Source organism: Leptonychotes weddellii, chromosome 5 (assembly GCF_054177405.1).
Source record: "Leptonychotes weddellii isolate Sample4059 chromosome 5, ASM5417740v2, whole genome shotgun sequence".
NCBI classification, from domain to species: Eukaryota; Metazoa; Chordata; class Mammalia; order Carnivora; family Phocidae; genus Leptonychotes; species Leptonychotes weddellii.
The window spans coordinates 139,814,402-139,837,459 of NC_138373.1; the positions used below are offsets into that span (position 1 = coordinate 139,814,402).

At 36.6% G+C, this 23,058-nt stretch overlaps 1 protein-coding gene across 3 annotated transcripts in view; it reads left to right on the forward strand.

Moving 5' to 3' along the window:
* APAF1 (apoptotic peptidase activating factor 1) overlaps positions 1 to 23,058 on the forward strand; it is an 80,511-nt gene that overhangs the window by 22,777 nt on the left and 34,676 nt on the right. For all 3 annotated transcript variants that reach the window (XM_081822224.1, XM_081822225.1, XM_081822226.1), the window contains 9 exons: positions 1,018 to 1,256; positions 1,681 to 1,848; positions 2,557 to 2,688; positions 6,082 to 6,195; positions 6,661 to 6,845; positions 10,831 to 10,957; positions 11,933 to 12,058; positions 14,489 to 14,620; positions 18,030 to 18,155. In XM_081822224.1, the coding sequence (XP_081678350.1) occupies positions 1,018 to 1,256; positions 1,681 to 1,848; positions 2,557 to 2,688; positions 6,082 to 6,195; positions 6,661 to 6,845; positions 10,831 to 10,957; positions 11,933 to 12,058; positions 14,489 to 14,620; positions 18,030 to 18,155 (1,349 nt within the window). The remainder of the gene's footprint in view (positions 1 to 1,017; positions 1,257 to 1,680; positions 1,849 to 2,556; positions 2,689 to 6,081; positions 6,196 to 6,660; positions 6,846 to 10,830; positions 10,958 to 11,932; positions 12,059 to 14,488; positions 14,621 to 18,029; positions 18,156 to 23,058) is intronic.

The following is a 23,058-nucleotide window of genomic DNA, read 5'->3' on the forward strand; positions in this document are numbered from 1 at the left end:
TTTTTTTTTTTTTTTTTAAAGATTTTTATTTATCTGACACAGAGAGAGATAGTGAAAGCAGGAACACAAGCAGGGGGAGTGGGAGAGGGAGAAGCAGGCTTCCCGCCTGAGCAGGGAGCCCGATGTGGGGCTCGATCCCAGGATCCTGGATCATGACCTGAGCCGAAGGCAGACACTTAATGACTGAGCCACCCAGGTGCCCTGAGTTAACTGACTTTTCTTAAAAAAAGATGATTTGAGAGAGAGCGAGTGCGTGCACATGTGCACAAGGGGGTAGGGGCAAAGGGAGAGGGAGGGGGGAAGCCGACTCCCCACTCAGTGGGGAGCCACACCAAGGGCTTGATCTCAAGATCCTGAGATCATGACCTCAGGAGAAATCAAGAGTTGGATGCTTAACCGACTGAGCCACGCAGGCACTCCAAATGAGTTAACTGACTTAAGAAATATGTTAGAAAAGAATACTTCGTTTGTATTCATTATAAAGGTGATGGATGTCCATTTTTGAAACATTTAAAAAATGTGTAAAACGATAAAAAAAAAGAAATTACCCATAATTTGGTAATTAGCACCATAAGAGTATTTCTTTCAGTCTTTTAAGACATATAAAACTTTGAAAAAAATATTGAGATTACAGTGGTATACACAATTTGAATCTTCCCTTTTCATATAGCAAATCTTGAACATTTGCTTACGTCATTAAGTATCTTTTGAAAAAATTACCAATGGCATAATATTGTGGTAACTTCAATTTATTCAATCATTTGTTATTATTTAAGATTTTTCACTATTTTAAATAATGCTGTGATGAATATCCTTAGAGGAAGTATTTCTTATTTCTAATGGCTTCCTTAGAATAAATATCTAAAGAGAATCCAAGAGTGATAGATATTTTAAGGCTTTAGATAACATGCAGCAGAATTTTTTTTTTTTTTTAAGAATAAAGGGACTCTTAGTGGTAATTTTGAAATGAGACAGTATTAATACAGTGACTTTTGTTTCGTTTTGTTCTGTTTTTAGGTTCTCCTCTTGTAGTGTCTTTAATTGGTGCACTTTTACGTGATTTTCCCAACCGTTGGGATTACTACCTCAGGCAACTTCAGAATAAGCAATTTAAGAGAATAAGGAAATCTTCATCCTACGATTATGAGGCTCTGGATGAAGCCATGTCTATAAGTGTTGAAATGCTCAGAGAGGACATCAAAGATTATTACACAGATCTTTCTATCCTTCAGAAGGATGTTAAGGTGCCTACAAAGGTAATAGAAGGACCAACAATCCTTGTCCTTGGATATTTATGGCATGTAACTTTTGATACAGTACCAAGGATGTTGTTAGAGAGGATATTGGAAGGTTAAGACCCATGTCACTGAGGTGTATGTGGGGGGCTGTAAAAATCCCACTGCTCTTAGTCTCCATCATGGGCTTGGTGTTGAACTCAGATTATTTCCTATTCTCAGTTCTAGTGAGGCTGGAGAAGCATCTGACTTCTTCTCTTTTCTATCTTGATGAATAGTTGAGCTTTTTCATATGAAATGGAAGAGAAATAAAGCCCTGTTATTCAGGGCTTTAAGATATGATTTGTGTGTGTGTGTGTGTGTGTGTGTGTGTGTGTTAACACCTTATCTACAATCCTGGTAATTGTAGTTTTGTGGTATATTAAATGCTTAAAATGCTTTCTAGGTGTTATGTATTCTCTGGGACATGGAAACTGAAGAAGTTGAAGATATACTGCAGGAGTTTGTTAATAAGTCTCTCTTATTCTGTGATCGGAATGGAAAATCATTTTGTTATTATTTACATGATCTTCAAGTAGATTTCCTTATAGAGAAGAATCGCAATCAACTTCAGGTACTGCATCTTTGTACATTTTTAAAATTTTTTTATTTTGAAATAATTTTAGGCTTATAGAAAAGTTGCAAAACAGCATAGAGAGTTTTATGCATGTACCTTCATCTAGCTTCCCCCAATGTTAACATCTTATATAACTATAATACAGTTATCAAATCTAGAAAATTAACAATGATAGAATACTGTTAACTAACCCACAGATTTTATTTAGATTTTGCTAGCTTTCCCCCAATGCCTTTTTTGTGGTTCAGATCAAGATCCCATATTGCATATAATTGTCATGTTTCCTTAGTTTCCTCAAATCTATGAAAATTCTTTGCTTGCTTTATCTTTCATGGTCATTTTTGAAGAGTACTAGCCAGTTATTTTGTATAACGTCCCTTAGTTTGGGTTTGTCTGATGGTTTCTCATGACTAGATTAAGGTTATATATTTTTGGCAAGAATACTACAGAAGTCATGTTGTGTCCTCAGTGCATCATATCAGGGTGTTGATATGTCTTGTTGTCAGTGATGTTAAGTTGATCACTTGGTTAAAGTGGTACCTGCTAGTTTCTCCACTGTAAAGCTACTAATTTTTTCCTTTTGTAGTAAGTATTTTGTGGGTAGATTCTCTGTACATTTTTAAATAGCTTTGTAAGCTGTAGTTACTGTGATGCTTAGGTTATGAAATTATTTCTGTCTTCTAAAATGTTTCATTTGGGTTTCAGGATTTACATAAGAAGATAATCACTCAGTTCCAGAAACATTACCAGCCACATACTCTTTCACCAGATCAGGAGGACTGCATGTATTGGTACAATTTTCTGGCCTACCACATGGCTAGTGCCAATATGCACAAAGTAAGGTGACCCATTTAAAAATTATTATTACTATTTTTTAAGATCTATTTATTTATTTCTTAGAGAGAGAAAATGAGTGGGGGAGGGACAGAGGGAGAAGGAGACTTCCTGCAGAGCAGGGAACCTGATGTGGGACTCGATCTCAGGATCCTGGGATCATGACCTGAGGTGAAGGCAGACGCTTAACTGACTGAGCCACCTAGGTGCCCTAAAAATTATTTTTATCTCACTTCTATTTCCTCCTATGTTTAGAATTTTCTTTTATTAGTAAAAATAGGATTATAGCCTATGTAAGTATTTTTGTTTTTGTTACACTTTTTACCTACAGTGATTTAGAAAGGTACCTTAGTAACTGTAGTAAATGAACCACCTAAAAATTCACTGTCTTCTTACTAGTAGCTTTCCTTTTTGGGCAGTATGGATTTGTGTTTTTAGGCTTTGAGAGGAAATGGAGAATGGGAAATTATATTCATTCAGCAAATATTTATTGAGTGCCTATTAGGTACTGGTATATTATTCTTCATTGTGAGGATCTACCATAGGCACAAAGTCCCTGCTCTCATTGAATTTATATTCTGTGGGGAGACAAGTAAATTTATACTATGTTGGGAGTAGTAAGTGCTCAGCATGGAAGGAGAAAGTGATGATATAGCATCATCATGATTTATGATGGATTTGGTGTGCATTATAAGATGACTCCAAGCTTGCACAACAGAAAGAATGGAGTTGCCCTGAACTGAGATTGGGAAGTCTGTGGGCAGACTGGGTATTTTTCAGGGGTAAAGGGAAGGTTAGGAAATCATTTTGAATATACTGTCTCATACGTATTAAGACATCTGACTGTAAATAAAGGGTATATAGTTGGATATATGAATCTGGATTTCTGGGGGAACGTTATGGACTAAAAATAAAATTTGGGAATCGTCACCACATAGATGATATTTGAAATCATGAGTACCAACTATTCAGAATGTTAACATTTTGGAAAACCATATGTACTTTGAGTAATTTATCTATGCTTAGGTATGTTATCTCTTGGTTAAAAAAAAAGGTGTATTGTTGTATCCTGTTTTTTTCACCTAGCAAAATATAGTTTACATTTAATAATATACACTTTGGAATGAAGGTATTCCAATAAATACTTGTGCCAAATTTACTTAAACTGTAATTGTTGCACATTTAGGTTTTTAGTTTTTTGCCTTTATGATGCTGTAATGAACAATGTTGTCTTTGCACCTACATTATTTCCTTTGAAAATTTTTTGAAGTGGGATTATTGGGTCAGTGCATCTTTTTAAAACTTGGTATGTATGGTAGTGTGACAGGATTCAGTTTATTCTTACCTTTTTAGCCTTTTTTTCTGATTTTTAAAGATAATTTCTAATTTTTAAAGGTTTTTCATTGGAAAAATATAGGCAAAAAACTAAAAAGAAAGTGAAAATGACATTATTGCTAATGCTTTTGTGTATAGTTTTCCAAGTTGTTTTGCTGCTCAGATACACATACTTATCCTTTTTTTTTTCTTAATTTTAATTTTTTTAGGGAGAGAGTGCATGTGTGAGCAGGGGGAGGCTCAGAGGGAGAGAGAGAATCCCAAGCAGGCTCCATGCCCAGTGCAGAGCCCGATGTAGGGCTCGATCCCACAACCCCGAAATCATGACCTCAGCCGACATCAGGAGTCAGAGACTGAACTGACTGAGCCACCCAGGCACCCCCACATACTTGTTCTTTAAACCCAAAATAGGATCATAATAGAAATAGTCTTATATCCTTTTTCTCCCCCAGTTAACTGTATTTCATGGTCCTCTTTTTATGTCAGTTTATATAGAGTGAAAAAATTTTTGAAGCTGCATTACTATTTCATTGTATATTGAGGCTTATGGGCAGTTAGATTGCTTAAGCACACTTGTCTGATTATTTTCTTAGGACACATTTTTTAAGTGTAATTTCTGGGTCAAATGGTATGTATAGTTAGAATTTTAATACAGATTACCAGACTGTCCTCCAGAAAGGTGCTCTTGAGTTACATCACTATCAACAGTATATGAGAGTGTTCATTTCCTCTGACTCCAGCTAATATTCTTATTACTGCTTTTAGTCTTTAAAAATCTGATTTTTTTTTTTTAAGATTTTATTTACTTTGTCAGAGAGAGAGAGAGTTCGCACAAGCAGGGGGAGTGGCAGGCAGAGGGAGAAGCAAGTTTCCTGCTGAGCAAGGAGCCCGATGTGGGACTTGATCCTAGGACTCTGGGATCATGACCTGAGTCGAAGGCAGACGCTTAACTGACTGAGCCAGCCAGGTGTCCCTAGAAATCTGATATTAAAACATGCTGAATCTTTGTTGTTTCATTTAGATTACTGGTGAGGTTTTTGGCCATTTGTACCTTTTATTCTGTGCATTGAGTCTCCTACATTGCTTTTACCTATTTTTTTTGTTGAGGTGTTTCTCTTATTTTATTAGAATTTTCTTTTTTTTTGTTTTTGAAAACATGGCTTCCTCTGCAGTACTCTTTTTTTTTTTTTAAAGATTTTATTTATTTATTTGACAGAGAGAGAGAAAACACAAGCAGGGGGAGCAGCAGAGGTAGAGGGAGAAGCAGGGAGCCCGATGTGGGACTAAATCCCAGGACCCTGAGATCATGACTTGAACCGAAGGCAGCTGCTCAACCGACTGAGCCACCCAGGCGCCCCTTATTAGAATTTTTCTATAAAAAAAAGAATATTAAGCCCTCATCTATCATATGTGTTGTAAATAAATATTTTTTGTCAAGTTTTATTTATATTGTTTGCAACTATATTGAAGGTTTTTGAGTTTTTAGGTGGTTAAGTTCACATTTCTCTCTTTCTTATTTTTTTTTTTGTACTTTTGGTGTCATGTTTACAAACATTTCTTTCATCCTAGGGTTACAAAAATATTTGCCTGTATCCTATAGAATTTTTTGAGGTTTTCTATTTTATATTTAAGTGTTTAATCCAGCTAAAATTTATTTTGATTTAAGTTGTGTGGTCCATTTTATGTTTATTTGGTTCCTTTTAAAATAGCTTCCTTTCTGTCCTTAAATTCTAAGTTATCTGCTACGTTTCTTTCAGTGGTGTTAGGATAAGGATGGTAGGGGCTCCTGGGTGGCTCAGTCGGTTAAGTGTCTGCCTTTGGCTCAGGTCATGATCCCAGAGTTCTGGGATTGAGCCCCATGTCAGGCTCCCTGCTCAGGTGGGAGTCTGCTTCTCCCTCTGCCCCACTCCCTGGCTTGTGCTCTTTCTCTCTCTCTCTCGATCACTCTCTCTTTCAAATAAATAAAATCTTTATTTAAAAAAAAAAGATAAGGATGGTAGAGTTAAAATTCTTTGATGTCTTTAACAGTATCCTCATCTTACTTTTTTTTTTTTTTTAAAGGAACTTTGTACTTTAATGTTTTCCCTGGATTGGATTAAAGCAAAAACTGAACTCGTAGGCCCTGCTCATCTGATTCATGAATTTGTGGAATACAGGCATATATTGGATGAAAAGGTACGCTTAGTATGAAAAATAAGTTCTTAAAGGGCATCTCATTGTCATTTAATTCTAGGTTTAATAGTGGGGATGAGCAGAATAAAAGGGACAAAGAGAGATAATTTCCTCATTTTGACCCTTGATTATTCTAATTATTTTGCTTCCTAGCCTACTGGGAATGTAGATGGGATTGAGGTTTGAAAGTTGAGGAAGTAAAGTGTCCACTGGGTTTTTTTGTTTTGTTTTTTGTTTTTTACACAAAAATGTATTAAGAAAGTAATACTTGGATAATGAGATTTTTACACTATGTTTAAAAATCTGGAGAGGGTCACCATATATTTGTTACCTAATGGTTGGCTGTTTAATTTTAGCTCATGTAGAGAATATTTCATTTAAGCCTTTAAAGTGACAAGATCACAGAAACAGAAAAATGCCACATCTTAAGTCTAGTTATATTTCTAAGAGATTTCAGTTTGTTCATAGGATTGTGCAGTCTGTGAAAATTTCCAGGAATTTTTATCTTTAAATGGACATCTTCTTGGACGACAGCCATTTCCTAATATTGTACAGCTGGGTCTCTGTGAACCAGAAACTTCAGAAGTTTATCAGCAAGCTAAGCTGCAGGCCAAGCAGGAGGTCGATCATGGAGTTCTTTACCTGGAGTGGATGTAAGTAGATTAGGAAAGAAACCAAAGGGAGTGGAGTGCTAACTGTGTCATTATTTTTCAGGTAGTGAATAAGTTCACTCCAGGAAGATTTAACTACTTTGTAAAGGGCTGGAACTTTTAATAAGCATTCTTACTTATTGAAAAGTTCTGGAGAAGTGAGCATAGGAGAAATACATATTTTCAAAGAGTCCATAGAAATAGATGCTTGCCTGTAGGCATTTTGACTAGTCATACTAAATAATACCAAATGGTTTACTTATTGTAACATAGTTTACTAGCAAAGAACATGGGCTTTGAAGCCACAAACATTGATTTAAGCCTCATTTCTGAAACCTGATAGTTCTGTGATTTTGAACAAATTACAGGTTGCTCTTCTTTTCGTATATAAAATAGAGATAGCAATTCTTTGAGGTATATTATTTTTATGAAGATTGAAATGAGATATTGGATATATAGTGATTAGCCCTTCGCCTTTCAGATAGCCCTCATTAAACTTCCCCTGAATTTTGATTGTTCTAACTCCTAAAAGAGTCTATTCAGTTTTGCTCTTGTCTTAATCTTATCAATTAGAAAAAGAGGGTTAACTCATCTTTTTAATGTCTGTTATATATGATATGCGCACATTACTCATTTTACCTTCAAACCTTAGAAGGTAAATATTATTTGCTCTATTTTACAAATGAAAAAATTGAGGCACAGAGATGTTGAGACTTGACTAAGCTTGTGTAGCTTGTTGAATGGAATTTAACTCCTGGGTCTGTTGAGCTTGATGTTCCGTGTGCCTTCTATATGCCCTGCTTCTCTTACAGCTGGAAATAATGAACATGAGTGATTGTCTTTTCATGTGTAATTTATATCTGAATTGAACTCTAGGTTGATATCTGCAATATTTATTAGTCCCGGGCCCTCTTTCCAAATAGGTTGCCGTAGGTGATTTCCCAAATTCATTGAAGCTAAGGTAAACCTGTCTGTATTCTAGAATACTTGCTCACTTTATATTGTAACATTTGTTTCACTTTATGGTGATGGCCTATTTTTCTGTTACTAGTCTATACATTCTGCAGTTTAGAATAGTTTGGAGGTTAAAATTAACAGACTTTGGCTCTAGACTGCCTGGACTTGAAACCCAGCTCTGCTTTATTGGTTGTTTATAACCAGGGAAAGTTATTCAACTTCTCTCACCTAATAGTGCTCTTTCATAGCATTATTGAGAAGATTAAATGAGTATGTGTGTATACAAACATATACACACACACATAGAGTGCTTAGAACAGTACCTAGTTCACAGAAGGTCCTCAATAAATATTAGTTATTAAGAATAGCATTTAGCATTTTTCCTGGTCCATATAGTTGGTATGCAAAAGAAATTTGTGGAAGATCCAACTGAATTGATGTTTTGGTTAGTGGTTGAAATAGAGTTAATACATGGTCTGATAATCAGATGGGTATAGGTTTAGTTCTTGTTCTCTTATGACTTGTTGAATTTGATTTTTCACTTTTTCTTGCTTTTTTTTTTTTTCTTCCCATTACATGAGCTGCGTTTCAGCCTGTGATGTTCTCTCACAGAATGCTTAGTCATTCTGTGAGCTGAATCTTTTAACTGGGTTTGACCAGGTCATATTCAAAGAATGCTTTACTTTAGTACTAGAAAGATTTTTTTTTCTATAGAAATGTTTAGATTGGTATAAGCTTAAATTTAACTGAATTTTAGCTTTCAAAGAAATTATGTGTTCATACATTCATTTGTTATTTCTTTAATACTTTTTGGCCGTCTGTTACATGCCCATCTTTGCAACAGTCACTTTCTGACCTTTGGGGAATTGAGTAGTTAGAACAAGGGGAAAGAGAGTATTTTTTTAGCCTAATTTTCTAATCTTTGCTAGTAATTTACCTGGTTTTCTTCTAGGTTCTCATCACCTTAGTTCATATAGTGTTTGTTTCTTTGCTTCTAATAAATTATAATACTTTCTAGGCAAGATCTAAGTCTGATTTACCTTTTGTGTTCCCTTTTTTCATTTGGTCCATCTTGTGTGTGGTTAATTTTTTTAAAGTTTTTATTTAAATTCTAGTTAGTTAGGGGCACCTGGGTGGCTCAGTCGTTAGGTGTCTGTCTTTGGCTCGTGACCCCAAGGTCCTGGGATCGAGCCCCGCATGGGGCTCCCTGCTCAGCGGGAGGGCTGCTTCTCCCTCTCCCACTCCCCTGCTTGTGTTCCCTCTCTCGCTGTGTCTCTCTCTGTCAAATAAATAAATAAAATCTTTTAAAAAAAATTCTAGTTAACATATAGTGTAATATTGGTTTCAGGAGTAGATGTGTGGTTAATTTTTTTAAAGAATAGTAACAGTGGCATCCTTATGTGCCAGGCAGTGTTTAGAGCAGGTATCATTACTCCTGTTGTACATATGAGGAAATGGAAACTTATTAGGTTCAATAATTTGCCTAAGTTTACACACCTAATAAGTAGTAGAAGTAGGTTTGCTCTTTATCTGACTCCTAAAATAAGTACAATGCCATTTAACATATTTATTTGTACTCAAAGTGACTGGGGTGTCTGTATATGAAATTCTGACACTGCTCTAATACTTTACCCCTTTAACCCATAAGAAATAATATATTAACTGCACTAGTGGAATAGTTACAAAAAAAATGATATTGCCTTCTTTTTCTCCTCTATGAATAATTGTGGTTAGAGAAGAGCAAATTTAAAGTACATCATCGTGGGGCACCTAGGTGGTTCAGTTGGTTAAGCGTCTGCCTTCAGCTCGGGTTATGATCCCAGGGTTCTGGGATCGAGCCTCCAGTTGCCTCGGGCTCCCTGCTCAGTGGGGAGCCTACTTCTCCCTCTCCATCTGCCCCCTCCCTGCTCGTGTGCTCGTTCGCTCTCTCCTTCTCTTTCTCTTTCTCTCAAATAAATAATATCTTTTTTTTTTTTTTAAATGCAGACTGGTACTTTTTTTTTTTTAAAGATTTTATTTATTTTATTTGACAGAGAGAGACACAGTGGGAGAGGGAACACAAGCAGGGGGAGTAGGAGAGGGAGAAGCAGGCCTCCCGCTGAGCAGGGAGCCCGATGTGGGGCTCGATATCAGGACCCTGGGACCATGACCTGAGCTGAAGGCAGATGCTTAACAACTGTGCCACCCAGGCGCTCCTCAAATAAATAATATCTTTTTTTTTTTAAAGATTTTATTTATTTATTTGAGAGAGAGAATGAGATAGAGAGAGCATGAGAGGGGGGAGGGTCAGAGGGAGAAGCAGACTCCCTGCTGAGCAGGGAGCCCGATGCGGGACTCGATCCTGGGACTCCAGGATCATGACCTGAGCAAATAAATAATATCTTAAAAAAAAATAAAGTACATCATTGTTAATGGTGGGTGTAGTGTCATACTTTAGTTAGGAAATGAGCTTCATTTTGCTATGGCTTCTTTCCTTTTATTTATTTTTTAAAATTTTTAATTTTTTTAGAGAGAGAGAGGAGGGGCAGAAGGAGAGAGAGAATCTCAAGCAGACTCCATGGCCAGCATGGAGCCCTATGCTGGGTTCAGTCTCACAACCCTGAGATCATGACCTGAGCTGAAGTCAAGGGTCGGGTTGCTTAACTGATTGAGCCACTCAGGTGCCCTGGCTTCTTTCCCTTTAAAAACAATGGAGATTTTTTTGAGGGTATCCTTACATAATGATTTCTCTGCATATGTTATCATTAATATATCAAAGGAAAATAGAAAGCAACATGTGTTTGATTAATTAGATATCTCCCAACTCTGCCATTTGCAGCACCTGACCGGTTGCTTTATATAGGGTAGCATTTCTCTTAAAAAGCCACTTCCGTAATACTTTTTCCTTCAGGAGATCCATGCTGTCATTTACATGCTGGTAACTTAATTTTAAGAATTTTGTATTTTGGCAACACAACAATGTTAACAGACAGTTTATTACTGAAAAAAAAATTACTTACTGGGTTTCTGTTCATTTTCTCCTTGTATGTAGAAACAAAAAAAACATCAAGAATCTTTCCCGCTTAGTTGTCCGCCCCCATACAGATGCTGTTTACCATGCTTGCTTTTCTGAGGATGGTCAAAGAATAGCTTCTTGTGGAGTTGATAAAACCCTACAGGTAAAACATATCTCTTGAGAAAAATTGAAAGAGGCATGTACCGAATACTGTACATATTAGAATATATTTAAATCCTAGAATTGAAGAAAATTGCACATTAGCATTAGAGAAATCCAAATCTCTTGAACATTTTATAAAAGCTGTCTCTGGAAATTTAGAAGATATGGTTGTGTTTTTTCATAATTTTAAAGTTGCCAAGTGACATAAAAGTACCTTTTACCCTAGCAAATCCGTTACTGTCATCCATGAGCCCTCTAAGAGTAATGAGGAAATGCAAATTGTTAAAAGACATAAGGACTCCATATCACAGTGCACAGGGCTCTGATTAAAAAACAGTGATTAGGTAAAATACCTACCTTATCACAGGTTCAGACACAGATTCTGACTGTAAACAGGAATCAGACTAGATTATTTCCTAAGGTGCTTGAAGGAATTTAAGTTCTCATTTGTTTTTGGGATACATGAATGAGTGCTTTTCTTTAAATTTGTGCTCTGCTTTTTGATTTTGAAGGAAACGGGATCAGATTAGTTAAAACTGATATTTAGATTAGGTTTAGTCTTTGCAAAATTATGACTGTAAACTTTATTTTTATATGTGTGCTTTATTACTAATTTTATTAATTTTGGGTTTTGAGCCCCAGAAAGAAAACATATTGAATGAAATGTTTTCTGTTTAAGAATTTGCCAAACTAAAAAAAAAAAAAAAGAAGAAGAAAAAAAGAATTTGCCAAATTAATCTCAAGAACTGAAGCTATACTCTGCAGGCTCTTTTTATTGATATTACAGTCATTTAATAAGGGATAGTTCTCTATGTTAAGACATATAAACTCTGACAGATATTCTGCTTTTTAGAGTGGTTTTGCCAAGGTTCATTACTATTGCAAAATACTGTGGATTAAAGTCTTTTAAAGAAAGATTTTTATTGAACGGTGGCCATTGGTTTATGGTAAAAAGATTTTATTGTTGCTTGTGCAGGTGTTCAAAGCTGAAACAGGAGAGAAACTGCTAGAAATCAAGGCTCATGAGGATGAAGTGCTTTGTTGTACATTCTCTGCAGATGACAGATTAATAGCAACCTGCTCAGTGGATAAAAAAGTGAAGGTAGGGAAATATTTTTCTCTTGAGTTGTAATTACCATAGAATTCATTTTCTTTTTCCATAGTGGAGGGACTAGGGTAAGTAGGGGTAAAGGACTCTTGCCTGTTAATCTACAGACTTGAGGCAAACCAGTTTTTATCCACTTGCAAATTAACACTGTCTGTTTTTAAGCACCAGCAAAAATGCCTAGGTTTCTCAGCCTGAGATATTTACCAGACAGCTGGGAGAAACAATTACAAATTAATGAATTTGCCTTCTGTTTATTATTGATAAGTCTGTGTGATAAAATATCAGTTGGAATCTTTGAGGGCAATGTGATTGGAAGTGTTGCTGCACAAAATTACTGAGATTGGATTCCTGTTGTAAAATACATAATTTGTGAAGTGTGCAACCCAGATTTTTTTCTTTTAGAGAGGGAGTGCGGAGTGGGGAGGGTTGGGCGGGGGAGGGGCAGAGGGAGAGAGAGAATCTTAAGCAGGCTTCACACAGTGTGGAGCCTGATGCTGCCGTGTTCATCTCACGATCCTGAGCTGAAATCAAGAGTTGGACGCTTAACCAACTGAGCCACTCAGGCACCCCAAACACCTCACTTCAGGCTTTTTTTTTTTTTTTTTTAAGAGAGTGTGCACATGTGGGAGCGGGGTGGCGGGGAGAAAGGAAAGGGAGACAGAGAATCCCAAGCAGGCTCCACACTGGGTGAGGACACGGGCCTCAATCTCATGACCCTGGGACCATAACTTGAGCCGAAATCAAAGAGTTGGATGCCCAACCGACTGAACCAGCCAGGTGCCTCTCGCTTCAGGCTTTTTAAAAAGAGATGGATCCTGACTTGGTGGGAGTACTGCAAATAAATAGATAGGTAGATAGGTAGGTAGGTAGATAGATAAATAGAGAGGAGAGGGAGAGGGGAAGAAAGAGAGGGAGAGGGGAAGAAAGAGAGGGAGAGGGGAAGAAAGAGAGGGAGAGGGAAAGAAAGAAAGGGAGGGGAAGAAAGAAAGGGAGAGGGGAAGAAAGGGAGAAAGGAAAGAGGGAGGGAGGAAGAAAGGAAGGAAGGACGGACAGACGGACTGTTGAAACTGGCTAGATGGGGTGGGTCTTAGTGGACCTGGGAGCAAGAAAATTGGCTTGGAAGTTTCCTGGGGTCTGCACTCACTTGAAGAAGACTTTGGAGTGTCCAGACAAAGTAAGACCTTGGAAGAGTCTACTTCTTGATAGATTGGACTGTCTAGGTGGCTTTACAACCAACCAGTTAATTAACTCCATAGCCACTACTGAGTCAGGCTTGGAGTTCGCCAGTCTTGCACAGTTCCAAAGTCAAGAGCTATGTGGAATAAAAGGAGATAACTCTGAGTTTCTGTTTTCTAAGTACTCAAAATATAGAACAAATGTCTATTAAAGAACTTAAACTCTTTGGACCTCTGGTGAGTGCTTTGATAAGACAAAAAATGCGGGGCACCTGGCTGGCTCAGATGGTAGAGCATATGACGCTTCATCTTGGGGTCATGAGTTTGAGCCCCATAATGGGAATAGAGCTTACTTAAAAATTAAAAAAAAAAAAGAAAATGCTATGAGAGGGACATTAATACCTCTAAAAAGTTCAGAGCCCAGTGAAGACTAGGTAATTTATTTCTTTTGTTTATTGTTAGAACACACATTGCTTTGTTGTCTTACATAGTAACTAGAATGATGATTACTTCTGCTTGGGAATTTAACACTGTGAGGCTTTATACTACACACTTTGTTATATTACATTATCAATTTCTCACTACAACTTGCAGAGTAAGTATTGATCCCATTTTGCAGATGAGAAAATAGGTACAGAGATGAAGTCATTTGCCCAAGCTCACATTAACGGATAACTAATGGAGCCAGGGTTCAAAGCTAGGTTTCCCTCAGAATCTAAAGCCTTAATTTTTTTCACTGATCCATCTGCCTTTACTTTTTATTGATACCTTGAAGTCAGCAGCACATGTCCTTTATCTCATTTGAATTGTGTACACAGGGCAGGTATAAGTATCCTCATTTTACAGAGGAGGGAACTATGATGCAGATAAATTAAAGACTTGATGATGGACACACAAATTATAAATGGTAGAGCCAGGTCTTGGACTTAATCCTTCTGATCTAAAGTCCATTATTCCATTCCTTTTATAGCACTTCTCTGCCTACTGTCATTCATGTGAACATGTGCAGTCTTGCCCTTGAAGAATGTAATGTTTTCATGGGATTCTAATTGTGCTATAGAAAGGCACACGTGTAGACTTGTAATTTTTAAAAAGACATCCTGGAAAAATACAGACATGTTTTAGAGAAGGGGGGTATTATGTCTGACTGGGAAAATCTGCCACAAAACAGCTCACATTTGTTTGCTCTTCTGTTCTCCCTTTGAAAGTAAGGGGTAGTTGTAAATTTTATTTTCTCTATTCTCTTTAGATCTGGAATTCTCTGACGGGGGAACTAGTACATATCTATGATGAGCACTCAGAGCAAGTCAACTGCTGCCACTTTACCAACAACAGTCATTACCTTCTCTTAGCCACTGCGTCAAGTGACTGCTTCCTCAAAGTAAGTGTGGATAATGAGAATTACGTGCACAAATTTGATAGGTGCATCAGAACATCTTTTTTGATTTTCTCTTGTATTGTTCAGGGCTCTTTTGGTTGCAGTGATAGGAACTTCCATACTAGCTAAGCCAAAAAAAAACAAAAAAAAAGAAATTACTGGTTCATGTAACTGAAAAGTCTAAAGGGAGCATGGCTTTAGGCATAACTGATTCCAGATGCTTAAATTACATTCTTGGAGTTTAATCCCCCCTCCATTTTTAGATTTTGTTTCTCTCTTTGTTGGTTCAGGCGTGTTCTTTCTGTGTGGCAGGAAATATGGCAGTTCTCAGTTACAGGCTTACGTGGGTCTTATAGCTTATAGTCACAGAGGAAGAGAAACTTACTCTTTCCCAGGCCCCATAGATTTAATTTTAAAGAAGACTATTTGACCTGGTTTGGCTTATATGCTCATTGTTAAATAACCCTAGTGGTCCAATAGGATATGGAATCCTTGAATTGGTTAAAGATAACAAGTTCAGCCATGTAGAAATGGGACAAATGAAGTGAGGTCAGCTCTATTTGAATTATAAGTGGGGCTTGATTCAGAAGAGAGGTTGTTATTAGAAGGAGGAAGGAAAAAAGGTGCTGATAGAAAAAAAAAGAAACTGAAAGCAGATGTGCATTTTATATATATTTGATAATGCTTTATAGTTACAAATTATAAAAGATTTTATCTTTTTTTCCTCTTAAATGGCATATTGAAGATAGCTAGATTAAATTTTCTGGGGGTCCAGAAAGATTCACTAACTTCCTTTGGATTGTTTTTTGGTTTGGTTTCTACCCTGTCTTTTTTAATGTCACACCATCTTTGCAAAGGGACATTATATTTTTGGGAGGTTTGGGCAAACCATTTCAGTTTGGAAAACCTCATAGACTCTGTGTTTGACATTTAAATACAGTATTTTTTTTTAATACAGTATTTTTAAAAACTTCAGAAAATATTGAAAATTGTCTCCCCTCTCCCCTTCAGTTCAAGAAGCTGAAACTTTATCTTTTTTTTTTTTCCCCTCCAAAAGAAAACTTACATAGAAGCTCAGTGTGTAACAGACAAAGCCCATTGCTCTGGTTTAAGTGGGGTGTGGTCTTGCATTTTTTTTTTTTTTTTTAAAGACGTTATTTATTTATTTGAAAGAGAGAGTGTGTGTGGGTGCGCGCGCTTGAGCGGGGGTGGGAGGGAAGACAGAGGAAGAGGGAGAAGCTCAGCTGCTGAGTGAGGAGCCCAATGTGGGGTTCTGTCCCAGGACCCTGAGATCATGACCTTAGCGGATGTCAGACACTTAACTGACTGAGCCACCCAGGCGCCCTTGAGCTTGCTTTTCTACTCTTGTTCCCTCTCTTATTTCCCCCAGTAGTCCCTTTCAGACATGTTTTGGAATCCTTAGGGGCCTGCATAGCACAATTTGAAAACACTGGATTGGATTAAAATAACAGACTAATGTAGTCTTATAATCATAGCTCATTTTTACTCAGATATGCTTTACCTTATTGAATAAATCCACCTCTAAAAAACTAAGACTTCTGTATTATTTTATGATTAATTTTTGATGTTTCTTTTTAACATTTTGTAGGGTGAAGAAGTTTATGTTTCCTCATTTTAATTATAGACAAAAAGCTTTAGGATATAAGACCAAAGAGAGATCTATGGGTTCTATTGTTTAGTCAACAGTTTTAATTGAGGACAAGTTTTACTTTAAAATCTGCCATACCACACCTGTATTACCATGTGGACAATTAGAATTCACTTCTTGTGACTCTTGAACTGAGAGAAGGCAATGAAAATACGAAAATCTGAAGTTGCCCCCATGTGACTTGCCTTATCTGAAAAACTGAATTTACCTAGGACTAGGATAAAGAAGTCGAAGATGGAGATGGACATGAAGAATAGGACTTACCTCACTGGTCATTTCCAAAGGATTTTTGTCAGTATTAATTTTGGGGATGGATGATTTCTCCTTCCGTGTTTAATATAGTTAGCATAAATCCCCAGAGAGGACTATAGCCCTTTTTATTTATATTTTATTCACTTTTCAAACATACCCAAAAGGAGAGAGTACAATAATAAACCCTTGTGGTATCCATTGTCTAGCTCTCACTATTATTAATATTTTGCCAATCTTATTTTATTCTCCCCCTCCCTTTTTTTTTTTTTTTTTTTGGCTGGAGCATGTTGGGACAAATCGCAGATATCATGTCATTGCGCCCAAAATACTTCAGCTTGCATATTTGAGGTCTTAAACCTAAGTACCATGCCATTATCACACCTAACATAATAAATAATAGTTTTGTGATCTATCTGGTCCATGTTCACTTTTCCCCATTTTTCTTTTTTTTAAGTTTATTTATTTTTAGTAATCTCTATACCTAACATGGGGCTTGAACTTGCGACCCCAAGAACAAGAGTCACACACTCCTCTGACTGACTTAGCCAGGCTCCCCTTCCCCATCATTCTTAAAAAAACATATCTTTTTTTTTTTTAAGATTTTTTATTTTACTTATTTGAGAGAGCATGCGAGAGAGCACAAGCAGGGGGCAGGGCAGAGTGCGAGAGAGAAGCAGTCTCCCCACTGATCAGGGAGCATGATGGTGGGGCTCAATCCCAGGACCCTGGGATCATGACATGAGCCAAAGGCAGACGCTTAAACAACTGAGCCCCTAGGCGCCCCCCAAAAAACCATATCTTTCTACCATAGATTTGTTGGAAACAGAATACAAATTTCAGGTGACATTTGGTTGTTACGTCTCTTAAATGTCTTTTATTCTGGAGAAGTTCTCCTTCCCCTCTGTCTCTTTTGATTCCTTAGAGAAATTGAGTCATTTGTCCTGTGGATTCTGGATTTGGTTAGTTGCTTCCTAGAGGTGTTAGCTTGCTCTTCAAGCCTCTTATATTTCCTGTCAAATGTATTTATATCTATCTTTGCTATCTTTGTATTTTTCAAGTCACTTTTTAGAGCATTAATAGATTTTTAGCTTAGTAACTAGACTCAAGATTTGCATTGGGAAATCTTAGAAATGACTGGGTAACCTAGCATCTAAAAAATTTGGGAGCATTTACTTATTGGAGAGCTGAATAAAATGATAATGATTCCAAACTACTTTGTTAAAATAAGCAGTATTTAGTTACTTAGTGCTCAGACTAAAAGCCTAGGTAAGCTTTTTGTCCCTTAATAGATTAGGTGTTGATCTAAGGGCTGCCCCATGACTTGGTAATCACAAGTTCCCCTTTGTGTTTGACACCTTTTCATTAATATGATTGAACATTTTTCTGTAATTGAAAAAGCTTAAATGGAGTGAAGGAAGAATGTTATGAGATTTCTAACTTTTCCGTATTCAGTACTAGTTTTTTAGTTATCTTTTTATCTTTCTCAAATAGCTCTGGGATTTGAATCAAAAAGAATGTCGAAATACCATGTTTGGCCACACAAATTCAGTCAATCACTGCAGATTTTCACCAGATGATAAGCTTTTGGCTAGTTGTTCAGCTGATGGAACATTAAAGGTACACTTTTGTTTATTTAAATTGGTTGTAATTTTGTGGTTTTATGATGTGGTTATAGAAATAGGTTTCTCATTTCTACAGGAAGAGCTTTTTCTTTCAACTTCCAGGAGCATATTTAATATAACTGTAATTGCTTGTTATAATGATTGTTTATGAATGGTTTACTGCCTTATGCTTTAAAGTTCATATGGTTTGAATTCTTAATTTTTAAGCATGTATTTATGGCTCCATAAAATTTTGAGATTTGTGGGGTCAAATTTTAAAGGCCCTGCTTTTATTTATTCTTTATTCTTCCATTTATTTTATATTTTCCTGTTTCTCCTGATGATGCAGGAAAAACTCAGAACTAGGGAATAAAGTATATTCAGGCGCCTGAAATTTATAGTCCTAAAAAAACTAAATTCTTTAAATTTTCACCTTCTCAAATAAAATCCTAATCCTACTTTCTTTATTATTCCTTTCTCTACCATCATTCTAGTCTCCTCTTCATTGATTCTCCTTTCTTTCTTTGGTCTTAAGTCTAATCCATCTTTGACCTAGTCTTTCGGTCTACCTTTTCCCCTCCCATTCCATAGTATTTACTGTGGTTCATGCTGTCATATCCTTATGTTTGATAGCAGCTTTCTAAGATGTGTTCTTCATCTCTCCTAATCCTGGTACAGAACTGCTAGAATAACTCTCTACCTCTGTTTTCATCTTGCCACTTTCAGCTGGGACGCAAAAGTACCACATTATAAATTGTGATAAACCCAGGCTCATCAGGTACAGCTGTAAGGCTCTTTACCTTCCATCATTCTGCTACCCCTCAGTTCCTGTCCGGTTTGTTTCTTCTAGCCCCCTTAGTACTGTTTATTCTAGGCAAGATAATTTGTCAGCTACTGTTCCTGTATACTTCATTAGTCTTTATTGGGATTTTTGGCCTCCAATTTGCTTGCCCATATTTTTTAATGACCCTCAAACCTTTATGCAAAGCCTTCTTCAGAAAGTGTTCTCTTACCACATCCATCTCTCTGGTTCTGAATACATCCCTCCTTCTATCTATATCTCTATATATTGGTAGAAACTGTTCAGTTTATCTTCTCATTTCCACTTGTGAATGTGCTGTTCAGTTCAGTCATTTTCATGTCTTCTTTTCTTTGATAAGATTGAATATAGATTTATGATCTGCAGAGACCTTGCATCTTCTTGTACTCTCAAGTTCATACTACAGAATTCTTCTCAAAACATGCACTCAATAAATTTTTTTTTTTTAATATTTATTTATTTGACAGAGAGGGAGAGCAGGAACACAAATGGGGAGTGGGAGAGGGAGAAGCAGGCTTCCTGTGAAGCAGGGAGCCCAATGTGGAGCTCGATCCCAGGATCCTGGGATCATGACCTGAGCCGAAGGCAGATGCTTAACGACTGAGCCACCCAGGCACCCCTCAATAAATTTTCTTGACATATATTTTTTCCAGGGAAATACTTGAACCCTCCCAGGCACTATTTTGTTTGTTAGAATCACTAGAGAAGGTGATTTGTTAATGTTGATAGGTAACTCCTCAGTTACAGGAAGGTGAAATCTCTGATGCTGATCCTCTGGTTGAATCTTTGATTTCTCTTTGCTGACTGAAGATAACTTGTTTTTGTATAAATTACTTCAGGGCATCTAGTAATCCTTTCTGGGTAGAATTCTACTTTAAAGAATTTTCTAGCTGTTAGTAGATGTTGGGAGCATTCTTAGGTAGAATATTCAGGTAAACAGATTTTGACTTCTATGACATGTTATCTGCAAATACTAAATAACCTTCTCTTCCTTTGGGACAATCCATATCAGAGGAGGCTTTTCAGAATACCCTTGGACGGGTTAAGACAACCCTTTTATGAGACAATCTTTCAGTTATATGAAACTATTATTTCTTCTTTTCTTTTAAGTGAATGACTTCAGAAGAAGGCATTTTATATCTGAAGTCAAGTTTTTCCATCTTACAACTGTTGCTAATTCCAAGTTCTGGCAAAATTCCATTTTCCTTAGCATTATTCCATTATTATTAGGTTGCTTAATGTTCAAGACATTTGTGAAACCAGACTGTTTATCCATTTTATAAATTTAAGGTGTGCAGTTCAACTGGCTTTCCTTGCTGCCAAGTTATGGTCCGTTCGTTCCTAATTGATTTGCTGTATTCATCATAGTTCCAATTCCAGACTTATGCTGTTGTTCTTAAGCTGCCAATCTTGTCACTGAATCCGTTTCATTCTCTGGAGATTACCTTACCTCATACCTACTTATTCAGAGGGTTGACACCACCCATTAAGAGTTCTCTTCTGTAAGTCTCCTCAAAAATTGCCATAAAAATCCCAATTTCCTTTCTATTTTCTCATCTCAGTTCCCATAAAGTTCTCTACTTATGCCCACTGTTCCTTTTTTTCTTCTTCCCCTGCACACTTTGCTTCACTGATTATTTTTTCTTTCTTTTTGTATCTTTTGCTTTTCTTCTCTTTGGGATCCTTTCCCACAGCCTACACATGTTCTTGGGCCTTTCTAAAACCAAAAAGTGAAAAACCTTTGATTCTCCATGGATTATGTTATCCTCTGAAATAGTCATTCTGTTTTTCCCTTTATTGCTAGACTTCTTAAGCCACCTGTACTTGCCTCCATTTCCTGACTATTCCCTCAATATTTAAAACTTGTTAAGCCTGGTCCCATCTTTCTTGTAGTCCTTTGAAGCATGTAAAATCTAGTTTTATTTTCAGTCTCTGTTCTTTTTGTTGTAAAGGTTAATGCTCTTTGGATTAGTGTGAAATCTGATATTTTTCTTTATCCAAGACTTACTCTTTTTGTTGTATTACCAGTATTCAGCTCTTCTTCCCTCATCAACCACCTATATTTACTTTTTGAAACTCCTCTTCTGACATCAGTGTTTTCTACTTTTTCCTTTTATCTCTCTAACCCCTTCTTTATCTTTTCTACCTAGCCACTTAAATATAGCTGTTCCTCAAGCATCTAACCTTGAATACCAGTTTCGTTACCTTTCTTCCATCCCAGTTCATCAGTCCCATGGCTTGAACTCTCATCTTTTCAGTGAGTGACTTTCAGCAGTGTTACCTCCAGCCCTCATTTCTCTTGTGTGCTTGGGTCCTGCATCTCTAATCACCTGCTAGTTGTCATCACTTAGATAATACACTGTGCCTCAAACTTACCGTGCTCCACACTGAACTATATTTTCCTCCCAGACTTGACCCCCTTTTGTGCTTCCTGTATGTTTTATGATTTTGATTAGATCAGTGTCCAGGATTTACGTCATTGTAACTGGTCACAGTTGAGTCATGTAGTATGTTTTTTCCTTTCTCATACAGCTTCTTGTTTTCCTTGGGATTAAATGTGTTGTACATTTGCCATTGTAATTTTGTTTTTTAACACATTATGCTTATTTTTTTTAATGTGCTCATCACTAATTCATCTTCAAACTATCCCTTGTCTAAATTGCTTCTTACATTATTCAAACTTAATGTTTGATAAATTTTCTTTTCTTGGAAATAACTTTCTTGGAGGATTCTGTCTTGCTCCATTCTGACTGGTGAAACTACTTCTGGTGTCCAACTGGATATCTCCCTTTATTATTCTGGGGATTCCTTTCGCTTTTCTCTTGACTTGAAACCCTGTTTCTTAGATTTCTTGTTCTTTCTTGTTTTTTTCTCCCATTGGTGGAGAATCTCCTCTAGCTTCCTAAGAAAGAAACTTTGGGAGGTAAATTTTTGAGACATTGTCTGTCTAAAAGTGTCTAACTTCATACTTAATTGGTATTTTTGACTGCATACAGAATTCTGGGTTGTAAATAATGTTTCCTGGGACTTTTGGGGACATTGTGCCCTTATCTTCTGTCTTCTAAAGTTACTCTTGAAAAGTTTGAAGCCATTCTGATTCATATGTGATCTATTTTTTTGACTGAAACTTTTAGGATCTTCTCTTTTTTTTAATTATTATTTTTTATTATTATGTTAATCACCATACATTACATCATTAGTTTTCGATGTAGTGTTCTATGATTCATTGTTTGCGTATAACACCCAGTGCTCCATGCAGAATGTGCCCTCTTTAATACCCATCACCAGGCTAACCCATCCCCCCCCTCCCCTCCCCTCTAGAACTCTCAGTTTGTTTCTCAGAGTCCATAGTCTCTCATGGTTCGTCTCCCCCTCTGATTTCCCCCCCTTCATTCTTCCCCTCCTGCTATCTTCTTTTTTTTTTTAACATATAGTGTATTATTTGTTTCTTTTTTCAACCAACTTCTTAGCAATTCCTTTTATAAAATCTTTTATAATTTTCATCTTTACAGTCATATTCCATCCCTTCATTATATTAACCCTTATTTTTGTACATATATAAGTTTTTCTTTCTTTAAAATTTTGGAAGGCACTTTCTTCTAGCAGATCAAAATATGCCCAAAATCTAGTGTGTGGCACTGATCTATGCACTGGCCTGATGATATTAGATCATATTCTGTTTTGTTTTAATTTTGTTTTTGTTTGTTTGTTTCTCTTTTTCTTTTCTTCTTTTTTCTTCCTTACCCTTTCTTTTCCCCAGGTTTCAGGTCTTTTCTGCTTAGTGTATATTTTCTGGGGCCATTGTTACCCTGTTAGCATTTTGTTCTCTCATTCATCTATTCCTCTGGACAAAATGACAAGACGGAAAAAATCACCTCAACAAAAAGAACAAGAGGTAGTACCAACTGCCAGGGACCTAATCAATAACGGACATTAGTAAGATGTCGGAACTAGAGTTCAGAATGATGATTTTAAAGATACTAGCTGGGCTTGAAAAATACATGGAAGTTATCAGAGAAACCCTTTCTGGAGAAATAAAAGAACTAAAATCTAACCAAGTCAAAATCAAAAAGGCTATTAATGAGGTGCAATCAAAAAT